This window comes from Hirundo rustica, chromosome 3 (assembly GCF_015227805.2).
Source record: "Hirundo rustica isolate bHirRus1 chromosome 3, bHirRus1.pri.v3, whole genome shotgun sequence".
In the NCBI taxonomy this organism is placed as follows: Eukaryota; Metazoa; Chordata; class Aves; order Passeriformes; family Hirundinidae; genus Hirundo; species Hirundo rustica.
This window is the reverse complement of record NC_053452.1, coordinates 6,926,158-6,946,677: the sequence shown is the minus strand read 5'-3', so window position 1 is coordinate 6,946,677 and position 20,520 is coordinate 6,926,158. Positions and strand designations below refer to the sequence as shown.

At 45.4% G+C, this 20,520-nt stretch overlaps 1 protein-coding gene and 1 long non-coding RNA gene across 2 annotated transcripts; one reads left to right on the top strand and one right to left on the bottom strand.

Moving 5' to 3' along the window:
* The first annotated feature begins 704 nt into the window (after window positions 1-704).
* Window positions 705-14,501, top strand: LOC120749882 (D-beta-hydroxybutyrate dehydrogenase, mitochondrial-like). The gene is made up of 4 exons (XM_040057830.2): window positions 705-1,044; window positions 7,758-7,910; window positions 10,655-10,785; window positions 13,349-14,501. The coding sequence occupies exons 1-4, from the start codon at window positions 705-707 to the stop codon at window positions 13,694-13,696; spliced, it is 972 nt and encodes a 323-aa protein (XP_039913764.1). The 3' UTR covers window positions 13,697-14,501.
* A 1,862-nt stretch (window positions 14,502-16,363) lies between these two features.
* LOC120749903 (uncharacterized) lies at window positions 16,364-20,390 on the bottom strand. The gene is made up of 3 exons (XR_005699874.2): window positions 20,164-20,390; window positions 19,436-19,508; window positions 16,364-18,610 (listed from the first exon to the last, which is right to left on the bottom strand). It is a non-coding gene; the product is annotated as an uncharacterized LOC120749903 (long non-coding RNA).
* Between the last annotated feature and the right edge of the window lie 130 nt (window positions 20,391-20,520).

The window sequence follows — 20,520 nt, the reverse complement described above, 5'->3', positions numbered from 1 at the left end:
ACATTTCTCCTGTAATCGTAGCTCTTGGGGATCTTTTTTCCAGCAATGTATAACTGTCACTTTAGCCTACAAGAAACAGACATTTTCCTTCACCATGGGGTAGTGTAGACACCCTTGAGATAACAACAGTCATAGACCTGAGCCATAAAAAACCCGCATCATTTTAATACTGCAACGGAATACGTAACAAAGAGACAGCGACTATAACATAATAATGCAGCTGTTTTAGAAATCCCCACCTGACCGATCTAGAAACACTCATGGCACAAACTTTCATTTGTGCCCTGCGGCCAGTCTGTAGTGGCGGGGCGGTGGAAACTCAGCTGAGCAGGGAAGCTGAACTGTCCATACCGCCAGATCTCGGCATAACCCAGCTCCCTTTCGCCGGCACGGCTCCAGCTGACCACGGCGTGATGCCTCCAGCCTGCACTTTCTTTTTGAAACGAAAAGTGGGGAGAAACTTCTCCCAGTCTCAGGGTTTCACCAGCATGCAGCCTCTCGGAGGGGCCGGGCAGCGGCCGGAGCGCGGTCCGAGCTCCCCGTGTGCCCGCGGGGCGGGGCGGTGTCTGCCGGCGGCCGCTGCTCCCGGGAGAGGATACCGGGCTGGCGGGGAGGGGAGGGGATGCCGGGCTGGGAGGGCGCTGCCCGCGGGTTTCCATTCCTCCCTCGCTGCCACATAGCGCGGCTGTGGCGGCGCAGGCGGGATGTGGGCAGCGGCCCCTCTCCTGCTGCTCCTTCTCCTGCTGTTGCTGCTGCCGCTGGCGCGGCAGTGTCGGCGCGGGGCGGCGCGGCTGGAGCCGGCCGGGCGGGCCGTGCTCATCACGGGCTGCGACAGCGGCTTCGGGCACCTACTGGCGCTCCGCCTCCATCGCCTCGGCTTCACCGTGTTCGCCGGCTGCCTGTGCCCCGGCGGGGACGGGGCGCGGCGGCTGCAGCGGGAGGCGGGCGGCGCCGGCCGCCTGCGCGTCCTGCGGCTCGATGTGACCCGCGCCCGCGACGTGCGCGCCGCCAAGGAGCTGGTGCTCAGCCACCTGCCCGAGCGAGGTGAGGCCCGCCAAGGAGGTGGTGCTCAGCCACCTGCCCGAGAGAGGTGAGGCCCGCCAAGGAGGTGCTCAGCCACCTGCCCGAGAGAGGTGAGGCCGGCGGGCCGGGTGGAGCGGCCGCGGGTGGGGGGCTCGGCTGTCGGCAGCGAGGCACCGGCGGACACGGTGTCACCAAGTCGGCGGCTCGGTTCGCCCGGGACTGCTGGCAGGGAGCTGCCTGGCAGGGTCAGCTGGACTGTCACGGCTCGAGGGTAGCGAGCACCGTCACTGATGGGCTAAGCGCAATTACCGCTATTGGTAATGACAGCAGGGTTTTAATAAAAAATCCCTCGGTGCGTATACGGACTGGGGCCTGTCCGAAGGTGCCGACGGTGTAAAGTGGGTGCACTGCTCAGTGCGCCACGGGGGAGCTTCACCTTTCCACCAGGAGAGGAACTTCCCGAGTGGGGCATCCCTGGAGCCCCTCTGCAGGTACCCAACAGAAGAGAACGGCAGAGAAAGCGCAGAACAACTCTGCAAGCACTGGAGGGATGGGAATGTGATGCGTTTCTGGGCATGACTTGTGAAAGACACAATAGATATCGGAAATGCAGCGAGCACAGCTGCTGTGCCATACCAAAGCAGCTGCTTCGTGGAACCACTTGAGGTTTGTCAAGCTAGTCCCTAGAGAGATCACTGGAAGGGAAACATGTCAATTATATACCCTACAGGGAGCATGCACCCAGGGGAATGGATAGACTTAGCTCCTGAATAATTGCAGACAACCTAAATCCTGGGTTATCCCTTCAGCACATGTGACACAGGGCAGGTTATGGGGCCACAGTTACCTCCTTTCCCACTGGGACTGCAGGATGAGAATTATCCAGTGTAATTCTGGGATACACTCGGTGCAGAGCAGATTTCCTCAGGCTCAGAAGTGAGATTCCTTCCAAATCACAGACAAACACTTCCTGCTCATACAGGGAATAAAAGTACACTTACATACAGGCACACAGAGAGATAATGAAATACAAGGCCTCTGCCTGCCTGACTCATTGGGAAGGGGATGGAATGAGAGGGAAGGAAGAAAAAGCCTAGACATCGCTCATTAAGCAAATGTATTTATGGTTGATCTTGACCTTATCGTATTAAGAGACAGAGCCTTCTCCTCTCAGGCCTTTCCTCAACCTACAGACGATCACAAATGTCTCCCAAAAGCCCTTAAAGCCTCCATGGGGACCAGGTCACTTGGAACTCTGGGTTTCACATAATTTATCCTGCAATTCCAATAGCTTATGCTGTCCTGCAATAGTCGTGCTCATGCTGTAATATACACCCTGGAGTCCAGAGTCAGCACTAACTTGTGGGTTGTCCAATTTATTGAACCAATTTATTTGTTAAAGATAGGAATCGTAATTCTTTTTTTATATTAGGGTCAAAGATCGTTTTTAATCAAATTCCTTTTCAGTAGGAAAGAGAATTCTGAACCATTTGTAATTGCATTTATGTTCTGAAAGAACCAATAAGGTAAGAAAAGTATGTGACTACACAGAGCATGTTACATGCTGCACAAAGGGTGGGCAGTGGAACATGTGCCTCAATGTCTCACCAGTTAAACAACCCTCAGTGGTGAAACCTTAGGACATTTTCCCTGGTGGATCATGGACAGCCACACCCAGGGCCTACAGCAGAGGGCTGACCAAAGTGGAAATCAGATACAGCTCAGACATTTGTAATGAGGAGAGCAAAGGGTGGGTGGTGAGTCTGGTGGATTGTTGTAAATGAGCACTGGACAGATAAAAAGGATTTTGTGCAAACAATTCAAACTGATGTAGGGATCCAGTGGATTGTGCTGAAAGGTTACAGTAGAATGCATTACCTTGCTTAAAAGCTGTGAAAAGATCCACCTTTCTTCCGTATGTCACTATTAGCTTTTAAGTACTGTGGGACAGTTTCTCTGTTTCTGTCTCTCCCTCCCTCACAACAGGAGAATTCTGTTCAGCAGTTCCCTGTAGAAACTGAGAAGAGGAACCTATTCCTGGGAATCACTAGGTATTGCTTAGGGGTTGTTCCCTCCTTTTTTGCCATTTTAACTATAATCAGTTTCACACAGGTATGGAAGATTTTAAATTCTGATCACCAAAATATTCCTGTATCATTCCAAAAATAGTCACTTCAGTAATCCCAGGCTAATGCTAAGTGTGCAAAGGCCACGGATTCCAAATGAAACCTTGAAAGCTGGACCAAAACGAAGAGAAAGCAGTTAAATGATTGCTTTCTGCATGCCTGTGTTTAAATAGTTCAGAGGAAATCCTGGTAAAGATTAGATATTCTTTATGATTACGGTATCATCCTTTCCATGGACTGTGCATCTCAGTCTAGTAGAGCTTTTTGGCAGATATGCTGTGTTTTAAGTCACCTTAACCTCCCTTTTTCCTGGGCCCAGGATGCGTAGACATACAAAAAACTAAAAGAGACTTTCTACTTTAAGTAGACTATTCAGTATAAAATGTACACAAAAATGTGTAAAATATCAGAACAAAACCCAGAGTATCAGGAATAAAACACAGTTCTCCCTACAGCTTCAAGTTCTGCTGTAACCATATTTAGCCCAAGCTCCTCATTGTCTTCTCTCTCTGTTATACAAGAGTAGAAATCCAAAGCCAGTATGAAGCAGACCAGGACTTCAGAGCACAGTGATTTGCAATTCTGTTAGGCTCTGCAGCAAACCTCAGAATTTTTCTGATTTTCTTCTGTTTCAAACCAGAATTTCTCTTCCTTTTCTTGCCTGTTGTGAGTGGGTGACATTATCTAGCTGGAATGGAGGGATATTAGTTTTAATCCCACTTCCTACTAAAAGGTTATTAAGTACTCTCTTACACTTAATTATGATTTTCTATTCATGGAATTCGTCCATGGTACAATATTTTAGTCCAGACTCCCTATAGAAATAGTTTATCCTTACAGTGAAGACAGTTTCAGCATAATATTCCAAGAAAAGGATGGTGACTCATAACTCAGGAATCTCATCTGGCCTGCTACCAGCCTGCATTGCCACAGACAGATTGGGTTGTTGCCTCTCCCCATTTTTCCAAAGGAACAAGGCAAATCACACTTTCTTTCCTTTGGCTAGTTTCCTCTAGTATTGGTCTGGAATCTGTCAAGGAAGAGCCTCACATTTCCACATGGGCTCAGGCTTCGAGGAGAAACTCCAAAGATCAGTGATCCCAAGAGTACTTGTTGGAATTTAGAGAGGGTGGCACAATTCAGGTATTACCTGAGTGTTGGCACCACCACAGAAACAACCCGATTTTCAGAAGGTTTTGAAAACCTGAAGCTGGGTTAACTTTAATAGGGGGAGCACTTTTAAGAGTTTCTGGAAAAAATATCAGATATCTTTGGAGCCTAAATAAGGACTTTGAACACGTGCCTTTTGGTCAACATGTTGTGAAGCAGAAGTTGTTGGGGAGCTTATGTGTTCTCCAGAAAGTCTCACTAATCTTAAGTTCAGTTTCCTAATGTGATTCTTAGATCCACGTCTGTATCTTTTAATCTTTGTTGTCAGGATCGATTTTCCCAACTCAGATATCAGTGAAAATTTCTGTGACATCCAGTCCTGCTTTCCAGTTTATTTTTTTCCTGCCTGCTGTAGCATAGTCTTAACACCTCTCTTCATAATCTGTGATTGGACTGAGTTCTGTTTTGACAGTCTGACCAAACATTAGCTGCTTTTTCCAAAGTGTCTCTGCATGGACACTGAGGAAATGCAGAGTCACTCTCCTTCAGCTGTTCAATTCTTGTGCCTTGTCCTTCAGGATTTCCATCTATATTTCTTAGGTTACCTGTAATTTACATTATATTTTGAATGCACATTTATAGTATTAATTTTTACCACAAACATTTCAGGAAGGGAAGACCAAAGCAGATTCAAGTACCCTGAATACAGAGCTGGGCAGGTTGTTTCTCAGGAAGTAGGAAATATCCTGAGAAAGTAGAATAAGGGAATAATGAACTGTTTGTTATTTGGGTAGAATACTGTGAATTGATTCAGCTAAACAAAGTGGCAGGAATCATTCTGGAAAACAGCAGAACATTTCCCACTTGAGAATGCCAAAATGTCCTAAGAAAAAATACGTTTTGCTTGAGGGCAAACAAAATGTTTTGGGCCGACCTGGTGCAAAGTGTATTTTTGTGTTTGACTTAATCTTCTCTTTTAAAAGTCTGTTTTAATTTAACTCAGGTCAATTTTTCTCCTCAAGGCTTTTGATTTGGCCACTACACAGAAGGAAGGAGCCACTTTTTTTGAGCTCTGTTGATACACACAGGCTGGCCTCACCAGCAGCCACCCAGAGGCTTTGAAGCACATGAGGCAGATGGCTGGAGAGAAAACTTAAGCCTTGCAAGCTAAATTCTGAGTTTCACAGTTTAGAGAAAGAGGAAGAAAATCAATTGTCTAAAGATTAATGGGTGTATTTCTGAAGGCCTGATGAAATCAGGGGTATGCGGAGCAAGTGTTCTTGCCGTGCTGCACAGGGTGCAGTGGCAGAAGCAAAATGACTTTTTTAAATTAGAAAAGGTAAAGCTGAAAAGATCAGAAAACAGCTTTTGTTGTGATGCCAGGCTTTACTTTTAACTAGCTAGGTTATGTAAGAATAACCCTGAGTACAAGAAACCTTCAGCTTTGAGCAGAAATAGATGGGGTGTGCAGCCACTCAGCCCATCTGCAGATCAGATCATCGGCAAGTACAAAAATACTGATAATTAGCTTCTGCAGAGGGATCTCGAAGCCATTGATCTGGAAGTATTTTATCGGGAGGTAACAACTCCCATGGGGCTGGGTTCCATTTTATGATGGAGAAATAAAGCCAGAGAAAGATGGAGAGACACAGAACCCTACTGTAGCAGGGGGAAGAAGGAAGTCTAGGATGCCCAATTCCATGGCCAATTTTTAAGTCCATTTCCTCTCCTCTGTCTGCTCAGATTTGGGGCCATGGAAAACAAGTGAGTCCAGAGGAAACTGCAGCATTACTAGGGCAGCAGTCTGTCTGTAACTAAAGTTGTAAGAGAGCACCAGTGTCAAGGATTGCTGTGTGACAGGATGCTGAATAGTGACTGATTCTCTTTGGAGGATAGAATTATCCAAATTCTGGGTGATAAATTCCTGAGTTTGAGTGTTTTGCCCTGCAAATGAGACATTCACTAAAAGAAATCAGTTTCTTTACTCTGTTTAAAGATGAATTTCATTAGGTAATACAAGTAGTGCATATGTATGTTAGAAAAGCTTATAGAAGTCTGCTTTACAAACTAATTCCAAAAATTTTCTGTTTCATCTTTAATTACTGTTGTGAATGAAATCTAATATTGGCAGTTCTTGTCAGAGTTCTGGAAGGACCAAGACACCATGAAATTATTTCAGTAGTTTTGTTGGAGATCAGAAAGAAAAGGGTTCAGCCCAAAGATTTCTGCAGTGCCTTCACTAAGGTGATCAAAAGTCCCCTGAGAATAACTCTGCTGCCAGAGGTATGGGAAGCTACAGCTGGGTCAGCATCACCCTTGGAAGAAAGGCACTAAAACCTGCTCTGCCTCCCCAGAAACCCAGGCTTGGAGGTCCTGTAGAAGGCACGACAAAACAATTATTTGCCTCGGACACCAACAAGGATTCTTTAAGAGAAATGCATGAGCAAAATTGTCAAGGCTGGCAGAACCAAGCTGCACATTCAGCTATTTCTGTGCCAGTCAGGCTGCCCTGGTACTCCTGACTTACACTGCCGGTCACCCTCGCAGTGCTGTCAGTCAGGACTGGAGGACGGGAACAGAAATGTTTTCAAAAGCACTGCATCACTCCCTGCTTTGCTGCACCTCCACAGTTATGGGCCATGCAGGCAAGAACAAGTCAGCAAGGCTTAATCAGCACTGATAGCGCTGCACAGGGCTCACAGGAGACCTGCTGTGGCTTTGGGCTAAAGGGCTTCAGCTTCCTGTCACTGAGCTCTGTCAGAACAAGCTTTGCTGCCAGCACGTTTCTGCTTGGAAACACTGAAGTCTTTCAGTGTGTCAGGGGGTGGGCTCCTTAGCACCAAAACCTGTCATTACATGGTAAATAAAGTTGTTCAAAAGTACAGAATTTAAAAAATGCTGCAGCGACTGACCCTGCTTGATTACTTTACCCAGTGTAGCAGCCATGTACCTGACTGTGGCTGATTTCAGAAGAAATCAGAGCTCAAATCTTGGAAAATATTTAGATTCCTAAATTAGTCAGGCACTTTGAAAATAGTACCCCTTAGCTTTTAGACTGCTTAATATAATTTTCACAAAGCTGCTCATAGCACACTGTGGGATTAAAGTAATTAAAATATCATGGCACGCCACATTGGCAGTAAAATGTAGTCTCCCAGATCAGGTTATTCATAAATATCTTAAGACAACTATAGAGTGAATGATTATTAAATAGCACTGAGACTTATAGGAAAGGTCTCCCTGACCATGGGAAGGGGAGGTAGAACTGGATGATCTTTTCCTACCCAAACTGTTCTATGATTCCATTTAGTCCAGATTATGGCCACAATGGCATTCCTTCGTTAAATAAAACATGCCTGCACTTTTAAGTGGAAAAGACAAAAGTGTTACACAACTCTACAGTTTCTTCCCCGGGTCTGAATCAGTGGTGTTGCTTTGTTATCTAACAGCGGTTGCTTTGCAGTTTCAGATGTTTGCTGAGTCATTTCTCTTCCACAGGTTTCTGGGGGCTTGTCAACAATGCAGGAATATCAACATTTGGCGAGACAGGGTGGCTGCCTATGGAGACATATGAAAGATTTGCAGATGTGAATCTCCTTGGGAGCATCAGGACAACTCTGGCATTTCTTCCCCTTCTAAGGAAATACAAGGGTAATGCTAATCCACTGTTATTTAGAGTTGTAGAATAATTAGCTTACTATAATCAGGGTAATGTAGCATCTATAAAAGAGGCTTTAATTGTCTCTCATTGAACTGAAATGACAGCTTCCTTCTGTGTGGCCTGAAAGAGCAACTTGATCCTGAAAAGAGGGTGAAGTCACAAGAGGAAAAAATATCCTTAAAGATTCTGTCTTTGCAGTACGTACAAAAAAGTACTTATAAGTAAAGATTTCTCTCACTGTTTGACTCAAAAAAGAGAGGAAAAATGTTTACTGTAGATCATTAAGCCTGGGCAAGCCTTTTTAAGCACTGGCAATCAGAAAACACAATGATCCATTAAACTGCCTAATTTTATTATTTAGGCTTTGCAATTTTATTGTTTGGCAATTAGGAGAGGAGGAATGACTCTACAGAGGTGAACTAGAGACATCCAGCTTCCAGTTCCAGCTCTGTGGAGCCTCTGTGACCTTGGGCAGGAAACTTCAAGTATGTAGAGGTGCATGGGTATCCAGTGGGACAAATGCATTTGCATGAACCTCCCTGCATGTGGGCTTTGTCCTTCTTTCTGAGAAGGAATGGTTCAATAGCTCTCTGCAGCATGGCAGCATGTCTTGGGTGCTTTGCAATTTGTTCCCTACCTGTCTCCGTGTGTGTTTGAGGAAGAAGATCCCCTCTTCCTTGTCTGTTCTGGCTGTGGGCTCTTTAGGGTAAGGATTTGTGCTCTGTGTGCTGCATCAAGCACAGGAAGATGTAGGTTTTACCTGGAAACCTCAGGTGTCAGTGCTACACAAACCGTTGGTAAGATAAAAGCCTCCCTTTTTTGGGGAGCTATTCTGCATCTTTCTGCTTGGCTGCCTTTGGTTGATGATATTCTGACACAAGAAGAAAGAAACCTTTAAGTCCTGTGAGCTGGACGTGTTTTTGTAGAAGAATGTGGCATTGTGTGTACCCAGTGAGTGTGTTATGTGGCCATTACACAGGGAGACATCTCTTTTCCCTGTCATGTCCTACTTACTGCTGAAACTCTGTGATGCTCATCCACCAGAGGCATTTCTCTGACCCCATGAATTGCACAGGGTTACTTTGCAGCAAAAGGGACTTCTGTGTGAGTTATATTAAGCACATGCATAAACCTGTAGAAGGTTTGGGTCTGGATGGCTGCACACACACCTTAGCTCAAAGGAACATTTTGTATCTCTCTTAGGGCTGTCAGTGTTTCCTTGATTAACTCCAGCACTCCATTTTCAAGTGCTATCTATGTAGGAGAGGAGGCCAAGGCACTCCAGGAGGAGTGCCAGGAAGAATCCTAGAGTTCCTGTTGCCTTCCTGCAGGAACAACCAGGACAGCTAAAGCTGATGTGTTTGGGGGCAGCAAGTGACCTCTCCACATGAAAAGCTTGAATTACAGACATTAGAGCATTATCCTGGGGAAGCTGGGTTTCAATTTGCTTAGGAACAAAGAGAACTTAAATGAGATATCCCACATCTTGGGGGTGTGCCCCAGACCACTCAGCTACTGGACAAAGGAGGCAGAGGTCATCCTACCCATGGCTTACTGCCATGGATGTGCACCTGTGCCAAGAAACACTTCAGAATTATTTATACAATTATTAATACTTGTAATTTAAGTAGCCACAGGCCCTCTAGCCTAGGATTTAAACTTTCTACCCTGAGAGGAGCAAAATTTCCCCATATCTTTTCCAGCTGGCCAGGCCAGCCAATAGAGCATCTTGAGCAGCAAAAGCTTTCCTCTTAACTTTATATAAGATTTATTTGGGATGCTGTATAGGAAAGCAGGGAACCTAATTCGGAATGACAGACATCACTGCATTCCCATAATACCTTTTAATGTCTCCCAACCCTATTCCATTTGGCGAGGTCTGGGGCCCAGATGTTATCTGCATCTGTGGCAGCAACAGGAGTGCAGCTGTGTTCTCCGTATTGTCAGTGACAAGGCCATCTTCTGCCTCACCTCTGGTATTTGTATGTCCACACTCAGACACTCCTTACCCCATGGTAGGACTATGTGACAGAAGTTTACAAGGAAACAATGGGAATGAATCACAGTCCAGTGCCTCAAATGAGGAACCTCTGCTATTTAAGGTACGCCTGCATTCAGCAGGGGTTAGAAAGGAGGGAAAAGCAGCACAGAACAGGGAAATCATTGTAAGGTATTGTAAACCTGCACACATTTGGCAAGTCACATTTCCTCGGTGAAGCTTCTCACTGTACAGTCCGGCTTGGACTCTATATGCACAGTTATAAGACCAGGTCTCAGTGCAGAGACATCATTAGCACAGAAAAAAATTATATTAGTTACTATATATCCAACTCAGGGAAAATCACCTCCCCTCTCCTCTGCAGTCCTTCTCCTCTTACTAGCCCAGTCTCTTACTACTATTTTCTTGTCTTTAGGGCACTGCTTTTTTTCCATCTTTTTCATCCTATCTCAGGCTCAGAAGGAATAAGCAGCACACTGGAAATGAGTTACACTTCATCTAGTCCGACATCTGTTGCTTGGTGGAAGATTTTTGTGTGAAGTTTTCTGCTTAACAGAGCTGAGTGCCCTTCTGTGCTGGGACTGCACACTGACGCTGCCCAGTTTTGGCACAGTGTGCAGTAAAACAGTCTCCTGCTAAACACCCCATTCCTAGCAGTTCACAAGGCTGAGATGAATTGATTCCATGTTAAAGACTGAGAGTGAAGTTTTGTTATTTGTACTGTTTCCTTTCTAGGACGTATTGTTTTCATGTCCAGCATCATTGCCTATTTTACTTTGGGAAATGGCATTTATTCTATGACCAAGGCAGCTATTGAAAAATTTTGTGATGCTTTAAGACTGGAAATGAAGAAGTTTGGTGTCCAGGTAAGTGACAAGCACCTGGAAACCAGGTTAATGATGTAATGAATTATGTGAAACAAAGGAGCAAAGAGAAAAGATCAGAACTGCATTCATGGCTGCAGCTTCCTTTTTGACAGAGGTGGTTTTTCTCTAGCTAAGCTGTCAGCTGGAAATCACTGGGAGCAGCAGGCCTGGGTGATGTTTTTGGTTCTGAGAAGCCAGTGGGTGACAGGTCTGTGTGTTAGCACTGAAATTTCCACCCTTTCTCCCATCCTCTGCATTGGAGAAGCTTCCTGACACAGGCCTGCCTGAGCTCCCAACAGCAGTGAGGAACCCAAATGTTCCCTGGGTGGCTGCAAAGAGCCCAGGCACTGACTGCTGTGCAGCTAGGAGGAGGCTTGTCACCTGCCTGAAGGGTTCTTTCTCTCCTCTTACAACACCATTTCCTTCCTTTTTGTGAGAACAGCTTCGCTGCAAGAGGCAGCATTGTGCAGAGTAATTATGTTTTTAGTCTCTTAACCTAAGAGGCTCTAAGAGTGCTCTTAGTGCTCTAAGCAACTCTAACAGTCAAACCTGAAGCTTAGATCACTAAGTAGCTTCACTGGGCCTTTTCCTTGGAGTCACTCTACTGCTGAAACATTTTTCTCAAACACTCAAAGTCTTCCCTGGCAGGTTTGCATTGCTGGACTGTTTATGTATACAGATTTACAGCATTGTTCATTAGCTTTATGTTGGAAAATATTACAGCTATGCATCTATTGGCTCCCCCTGTCAGATATATATAAAGAGCTGTAAAATGCAAGTGACTTTACACGTCCTAATACCACACAGCACGATGAAGATTTCTGCAGATTAGCTGAGGATAATCTCAAATGCATGGAAGGACTTAGTTTAATAGGTTAGCTACTCTGGTTGTTTTGAGATTTTTCCTGTTCTACCTCTGCAGCAATCCCAGCACATAACTGAGTGAGCCAGGCTGACAAACATTTCTGGAGTATATTTGAGAGGTTATTTTTCTGTTTCTCATTGTATGCAAGATGCTGGCTGGCATTTGCCTGAGAACGTACCCTGTGGAGAGCCTACAAAATACACAGTCCCTTTTTCCTGCGCTCCCTTTCACTGCTCTGTCATCCTCTGTCCTTTTGGGAGAAAGGTGCACAGAGGTGGCAAGGAGCATTTGGAGCTATGGCTGTGTCCCACTGAACTCTGGCCAGGCAAGCTGACAGCCTACAGGAAAAAAAAAGTGTGTGTCTTCCAATGGAAAGGCTACAGAAAATGTGGGAATGGCAAAAACCAAACCATCTCTCCTTCTCTCCAAGCCAACTCCAAAAAAGGAAGCTTTCAAAACCCCTTCGTTAACAATTAATGTGGAAGTTTACTATTTGGCTGATACCAAACACTTTTCTAAATAGCACCAGAAGGGAGGGCTCCTGAGGATGCTATGTGAGGATGCAAGGACAAACTTGCTTGAGGCAGCGCAAAGCTGTGCACACCATCCCTCTGCTAGAGTTTGTGTGCATCCTTTCCTTCTCCCTGAGCATAGGACCTGCACCCCAATCCTCCTGAGAGCAGCGAATCATCACCATACAGGCCAGCAGGCAGGGACTGACACAGGTGGGAGTCTCTGCTGGGTGAGCTGGGTGAAGACATCAGAGTTTTATGTCATCACAGACTTCCCAGAGAATGTCTGTCAGATTCCCAAGTCTCTGACACAGCTCAGCATGGGTTTTCCTCACCTTATGTTGCAGTCTTTAGAAATCAGGTGAGTTAAATGCCATGGAGCCTTTAATGTTGCGTATCTACAAATAGTTTGAACAAGGCTGCTGCTAACTGAGGAGCAGCATGTTGCTGTGAGTGCTCAGCCTGCTCCAAAACTCCCTGGCATACTCAGAAGGGAGCAACAACACACAAAGAAAACGTGGAGCAGCAAAGGATTTGTGTGCTTTCCATTTAAATCTGTGTGCACAAATCTACAGAAATTTGCTAGTGGCTTCAGTGAGAGGCAGAGCAGGACCTCTGGTCCCCTTGTTCTTTGCTGACAAGACCTAGTTCACTTTTAATTACACCTACTTGGGGAAAACAGCTTGGGGAAAACTTCTTTCCCCAGGACCTCATAATTTTCTTTGATCCCTCCTTTCGTCCCAAATTGGGTCAAAAACTTATCAATTGCAACGTTCTCCACTGAGTGAAAAATCCAAAGTATTCCACTTTGGAGACATCAAAATCATACTGAAATACTTTGTCTCAGTGTTGTCAAAACATTTATACCGTTAAGCATTCTGCAGCAATCAGAGGTGCTCGATTGCATTCTGTGAGGCTGTGCTGAGTAGTCAAAACAAGAACATTAACATCAGAGCGAAATGAGGAAGTCGGAATAAAGTACCTCTGCAATCTTAAAATATTTCACGGGAATGTATTTGATTTCAGTCAAGTTTCCAGGGTTAACATTTCAACAAAGCAGCATTTTCTGGCTGTCTGTAGAGAGCTTTTGATCTGTGTATAGTATTTTTGACTATAGCATTTAATTGAATTTACAGTGACTGATTGCACCTTGATAGGTTTTGTGGGTTTTTTATCTCGCTTTCAGGTCTGTATTATCCAGCCAGGAAATTATGCACGCTCTACAAAAATTCAGCCACCAGTCAGTGCTGAAGAGATCTGGAGTGAATTGAGTGAAGAGGAAAAGGCTGTTTACAACAAGGAGTATGTTCAAGAGCGGGCAAACTTCTTCAACAGCATCCTCAGTGAGGGAAGCACTAATGGCAACGAGGTCGTAGATGCTATGGTGGATGCTCTAACATCTCCTGCACCCAAGGCACGTTACATGGTGGCAAAGCTGAAGGAGAAGGCCCTGGTGTTTGTGTGTGCTTTGTTCCCGACTGTTGTGATGGATTCTGTTCTGTCTTATGCTCTGAGCAAAGTAAAACTTGCATAGCCTACAGTGGTGCTATTCACTGGCTCAGGTGAGGTGGTTTATAAAATGTGAAAGTCAGAGGTGAATTTAATGCTCCCATGTGTCAGTACAGTGACAATGATTAACCAACACAAACTTTGGAGAGTCTCCCTAGTCAGAACTGTCACTGGCTGCTAGGGAAAAACATACAGGACCCTGTGTAAAATTAAATCATTTGTTTAAGTAACTTTATCTCTCCCCTGTGGAAAAACCCCATCCACTTAAGCAGCTTTGGCTATTGCCTGGGAAATTTAATACATCTTTTTCTAAAGCAATAGCAGGCTTTTTTGTTACAGACATGACGCAGGCAAAATGGAGCACGTCCTACAGGGCCAGCTGTACATCCGAAGTCATTACAGCAGAGATGAAAAGCCCTCACTTGTAGAAACCTGAGTGACCATTTATTTAGGGGTGATAGGAAGAGGTTTATGGAAAAGTCACAGAAATGAGCGTTGGACCTTGAAATACTTTGAATAGAGTTAAATGGCTGTAGCAAGTTAGGAAGCTTTGAAGCTCTGAGCAACCTGGTTTAGTGAAAAGTTTCTCTGCCCGCTACAGGGGAGCTGGAATTTGATGATCTTTAAGGTCCTTTCCAACCCAAACCATTCTATGAATAATAAAGTTGTAATATGAAAATACTGTTTTGGCTAACTACAATTCAGTCCTTTTTCAGGTGTTCTGGATAAATCTGTAACAAAGCCAGTACACCACAGACTACAGAAAACAAGTTGCATATTCAATTTATAAATGAGTATTTAATCTTAAATAAACGCCATCTTTTGTCTAATGTCTGTATTAATCAATGTGTTGATGTGAAGTGTTGTGAGGGAGCTGAACACCAAGGAGATACATCAGTATGCTTGGAGGTTGGAAAGAACATTCAGGTTTGGCTGCTATGGTAAGGAGTAAGGTCTGAAGAAAAGAATACCTCCTAACAGGAAAGGGAAACATCAGTAACATTTATCTATGAGAGTAATTGATCACGGTAGCTCCATTAACACTCTTCTATTAATTGTCGTGGAAAAGATTGCTGGTTTGCGCATACAATTTTAAATTTGACTTGGTTATGGTATGGCACAAAATCCAAGAACTCTCAGACCAAAAGATCCCAGAAGAGCTGGTATCAGCTGTGGTGGCAATGATAGATGCAGGGCAGCAGCACTGAGCATTAGCTTCCCCCATGCCAGGTCTCCCATATCAAAGCAAAGACTCTGCAGTATAAGTTGATGTAGTTAACTTTTTCATCTGAAGCAGAAATTGCACCCTGTACCTGGGAAGCCTTCCCTAACATATTTAATTAATTACTGAGAAAATTTATGCTCTCTCCTGGTGGGTAATTTGGGCAGTGTGAATCAGGAACATAGGTGAGATGAGCCCACAGAGTGACAATTCCAGGCTCTCTCCTGGGACACTCAGCAGTGGAACAGCCACTGCACCTGTTGGAGATTGTGGAATATGTTATTTCTCTTTCCAAATGGTGAACCCATCCCTGGAGCTGGCATTGGCAAGAGGACAAGCCTGGGCTCCCAACTGTTCCACAGACTGTCAATAGCAGGATAATCAGATGATTATCATCCCTCTCCTCATTTAACCACAACTGAGCAAGGCCAAGCAAGGGAACAGGAATGAGGCTTATGCCAACTGAACCAATCAATTTCTTCTATAAGAATTCCCCCTGCTTGACCTCAGGGATTTCAGTGGCCCTGCATTGCTTTGGAAGCATTGCTTTCATGCTCTTAGCTGTTCTTTGTGCAGATTACCCTTCCTCACAGTAAGCAGCACTGGACTCCACAAGCAGCTTTGAAGCCCAGATGTTTCTCCATCAGGCCCAGGGTACATGTGCCGATCTCTGCCCCCAAAACCAACATCACTTTCCATTGCACTGTGTCCCTCCATTTGCATTTCTAAAAGCTACTGCCAAGCACCAGGTCTGCCTTACAGACACAAAATAACTTCCAGCTGGCAAATCTTTATTTGCTGGGTATGGGGTGAAGCATGTGACCAATATTTCAGTAACCTCATGCAACATAAGATGAGAAAGACTCCAGAATATTTATTACTTCACCTTGAAAACAGAGAACTTGCGGTGCCTAGGATTTTAAATGGGATACAGTGACAGGGTGAGAACTGATGGGACAAATAAAGCAGTTTGTATTTTCATTGCCATCTAACCACCGGCCTGGAAGCTAACTGAAAATCGGCTGCAAAATTATCTTTATTCCTTCCCCTCAGCTTTTTAACATTATGATCTGCAGATCATAATGTTAAAAAGCTGAGGGAAAGGAATAAAGTTGAAAAGTCAAAATGGTAAAAAGAACTAATAAAGAGAGTCAGAGCTTGTTATTAACAGATCATCCCACTGAAGTAATCTGGAATCCTCCCACTGAGTTCTATGTGTTCCAAGGCAGTGTTAGGCAGATAAACGTGAAAATAAGTAGCAGAAATAATTTCAGAATCCCTGGGCTTAGCAGAAAAGGGACCCTCATAGGAAATGGTGATGGAAGGAGCACAGCATTCCCTCCTCCACAAGTGCCATAGAGAAGCTGCAGGATCAGTAAGAGAAGGTTTTAGTGAGCAAACTTTGCTCACCAAGTTGGTGATGAACTCTGAGGACTCCCAGAGCTGTCAGCTTTTCAGTTAACTCCTGCCCTGCTCTGTGCCACTGGAAAGCTCCCCTGACTCTAGGGGTCCCAGCCCTCATCCCGGCCCACCTGGTACCTGGGAAGCACCTGCTGGGAGCGCACAGTTGCTGGACTGCCCCACCATCCCTTTTTACTTTGCCACAGCCCTGGCTGAGGAGTGCCTCCCCCATCCTCAGTAACTTGAAATCACCTTTACTTCACATCAACAAGTGTAGGGACATACAAGAAGTCTGTATTTATGACATCCAAAAAAGAAACACTTTTAGGAAAAATTAGGTGACAAAGATAAAAAAAACCCTCAAAACCCCACAACCAAACCAGTATTGACATTACTCTTATACCTGAAATACCCCTTTTCTGAAACCCAGCTAACCTGCTGCAGACCCTTTCCTGAGACTGTTTTTCTATGTAGCATTCATCTTAGCTGCATTCAGCAGAGAACTTCATGGCAAAATGCTTCAGCTTTTATCACTATTTGTCATTATGAGCCCTGCTGACAATTTGGGAAGGGTGGTTTTTTTTGTTTTTTGGGGTTTTTTTGTGTGTGTGGTTTCCCCCCCACCCTTGAAAACAATCACACCAAAAGAGACTCAGCTTTCTCCCCAAGTGTCTACTCCAAAGACAGAGTACCAGGGATCCAACAGTTATTCCATGGATTTTTTCCTTGATGAAAAGGCCTATTCCTAAGAGTGCATATTAACTGGTAGAAAGAATCGGTGTTGGTTTTGACATTAAGCGATTATAGAAATAATATAAAGAAAAGTAAAAAAAGCTAAACGAGTTTCATAAGTTTTACATTGATCTGGTGATACCAACAGCTTAATTGAAACCAGAAAACAGAGCAGATCCTAGGAAATCCAGGAGGAGGAGGAGCCGGGTGGTACCTGCCAGCACAGTTCTGTGGAAGCTGTGCTGCTGCATGAAACAAACATTGTCTCAAGGAGGAAACTATTTCCCTCCCTTGAGAGGGCACAGTTGGAGCAATGCCACCACAACAGCTCTCAAGATAACCTTCAGAATTAGCCAAATTTGTAAATTTGTGTTATTCTCCCAAGCTGGCAGGTTTGAATAAAGAGATTTTGGGTGGAATGCACTGTGCAGCAGATTTTTTTTTTTTTTTTTTTTTCCCCCGGCATCAGAATCCAGAGAGATGAACAGCAGTGATACTTACTTCCACAGTAAAAGGGCTTAAGTAAAAACCAGGCAATCCTCAAGCACACCTTGCAGCTGAAGTCAGGCTGTCACCAGCCCAGCTCCCCCTGATGTCAGCAGGGCTCCAGTGCATTCCAGCCCGAGAGTCCTTGTGGCGCACAGCCTCCCTCCAGAGGTCAGCTGCGGGACAGCTGCAGCATCCTCGGGGTTTGACATCCACAAAGAAAACCCAGCACAATCCAGAGACAGCAGGTGGAACACAGGATGGCAGCTGGATTGTTCCACCTTTCCCAAGAGGGACTATGTAGTGCTCTCAGCCTGGCACCTTCTGCTAGCACTAAACAAAACTTCACAGCTTTTGTATTTTGAATATTTGGAAGCACCCACTGAGCAGTGAAACGTTTTCATGAGTAATTAGATGATTTTGGAGCTGCAAAGTGATCATGTCAGTAATGGGGGCTTTACCTGTCATGGGGAAGAGTGTATGTTGCAGGAACAACTGAGGTCAATGTTTAAGAGTATATAAAACAAGGGGAAAATATATGCTCCTCAGTAACTAATGTTCTTTGGAATAATCTTGATTAGGAAATGGTTTAGTGGTAATCTCATTATGAGACACAGTGGGCAAAACCTACCTGCTGTGGGCTCCACAGATTTCACTCATCCAGGGAACCATGCAGCCAGTGGAGCACCTCTTGGATTGTCCCAGAAGCTCTTTCCTGGCTGTGAGAGATGTCCCACGTGGGAAGGGAGGGGAGCTGCATACAGCATCCAGGACAGAGCAGCCTCAGGGCTGACTCACAGCACATCAGAGCTCTGGGCAGCACTGCCCTGGGGTGAGGACTGTGGCAGTGACACACTTGGGGCCCTACCAGAGCACAGGGACGCTGTGCCCACGTTTGCCCTGTGCTGTGTCTCCCACATTTGGCTCTGCGAGCTGCAGGTTCTGTTCAAAGCTGTGGGCAGTTTACACATTTCCTTCCTCAGTGCATTCAGTTACATTTTTACCAGAGCCATACCACTTGCATTCCTGCAGTATCTTGGCACTCCTCCAAAACTGAGCTGTCAGCCAAAAAGAGCCCAGCAGCTTGAGGCTTCAGACCTTGGAAGAAATTTCTCTGGTGAGCTTTATTTATCTCTGTAGGCAGGGAATACTCCAAACTTCTCTAAAATTATTTCAATCCTATTTATTTTGGAGATGTTGCAGTACCCTAATACCAGAGCAGCAACTCTGCTCTTGAAGCCACATTGCTTTGAACCATCTAATATGATGCTGTGCTGTTGAAACAGGATGCTTTGCTTCTTGCATCATGAATCCTCATTATCACTCTCAAAAAGCTCATGGAAAGCTGATCACCATGAGAAAACAAACCAAGCATAAAAATCTAAACATATACACATGCAGTTACATGCACATTTGGGGTAAAATACAAAGTACTCAGACTGGTTATACTGTTTCCACAACTTCCAGACAAAAGGCACGTAGATGTTTCAGACAGGATCTTCAGTTATTTTCATACTGGACTAGATTTGAAAATACACGTGTTTACTTTTCTAATGGGGATTTAATGTGTGCTGCTCAACAAAGTGAAAAAGGAGAATTTACCCTGGGCCTTTGGCCAAGACATGTGTATCCTCATTTGTGGCAACAGCAAAAATCTTACACAGAACAGGCTGGGAAACATCTTCTACTGTGCCATGTCTGCATCAACCATTTAGTGTAACCAAGGAGAAAGAGAAGGACCTAGATGCTATATTTTCCAAAAAGGAAAGCAATCCACCAAGGCATGACAGTGCATCATTACCAATCCAGCCAATTTGCACCGCAGAGTGCTAACATTAAATAGCTGCTGTACAAATGGCACTTCTTGCAGGGTAAATAATGAAACTTTATGCTAAAACAATGTTTTCTCTTGTTGTGACTCACCACACAGTCCCATGGCTTTCATCAAACGCCTTTCCATGCTGTTGGACATGCACCCAGCTGTGTCACCACTTTCCTGGCAGAAGAGATTTCACATCAAAAAACAATATATATATATATATAAAATTTCCTAATGCTAGAGGTGATTTGCAAATAATTCAGCAGCCAGGCTTGGCCAGGAGCAAGACAGCCAGTGTTACTACAGTTATCCCACACATGACTACTGAGCCTGGCAGGAGCAATGAGAGTTGAGTTGTGGCATTTGGAAATTCGGCACTAAAGGAAATAGACAGAGAGGAGATACAGAAGCTGGACATTCCCAGGGTTAGTACCATTGCCTTTTAGAATGGCTTGGGCTTCACTTGACAAGATCTGAGCATTTTTCCCCATTCACTGGCATTTTTCTCCTGTTAATACAGGTTTCTCTGTCCACTCTGGGCTGTGAACGATCCCATCTGCATCCAAGCTCATTTACATTAATGTGCTACACAAACCCTGTGGGGATGGCCGTGCACTTGGGCGCTAGGCAGACCTCGCCACTCCATTTTTACAGCAACTCCAGTAAAGTCTGGAGCTGAAACAACCATACAGCATTGCTTCCCATGGGGGAGGAAAAGGAGGCTTGGCGAGTCAGTCAGCTACAAGAAAAGAGAATCCACGACACCCAAGCCCTTCCCGTGTGCTCGCCTCACCCCCAGGGGCTCGGAGGGCGGCGGGGTGCTGGTCTGTACCGAGCTGAGGGGATCCGGTGGCACTGAGGGAATCCGGTGGCGCTGAGGGAACCGAGAGGACACGGGGGCGCTTGAGGGGATCCGGTGGCGCTGAGGGAACCGAGAGGACACGGGGGCGCTTGAGGGGATCGGCGGCGCTGAGGAGACCGAGAGGACACGGGGGCGCTTGAGGGGATCGGCGGCGCTGAGGAGACCGAGAGGACGCGGCGGCGCTAAGGGGATCCGGTGGCCCTGAGGGAAGCCGGTGGCGCTGAGGGAACCGAGAGGACACGGGGGCGTTAAACGGCCCCGCCGGCTGAGGGGAAGCGGTGCCGCCTCACGGCCCCCGCCCGCCCGACGCCGTTGCTAAGGAGACGG

Bases quoted from the DNA above. Each gene is read 5' to 3' on its own strand.
- LOC120749882 (XM_040057830.2), top strand. From the start codon at position 705: ATGTGGGCAGCGGCCCCTCTCCTGCTGCTCCTTCTCCTGCTGTTGCTG. The intron at 1,045-7,757 runs GTGAGGCCCGCC...TCTCTTCCACAG, and splicing joins CAGCCACCTGCCCGAGCGAG to GTTTCTGGGGGCTTGTCAAC. The intron at 10,786-13,348 runs GTAAGTGACAAG...TCTCGCTTTCAG, and splicing joins TGAAGAAGTTTGGTGTCCAG to GTCTGTATTATCCAGCCAGG.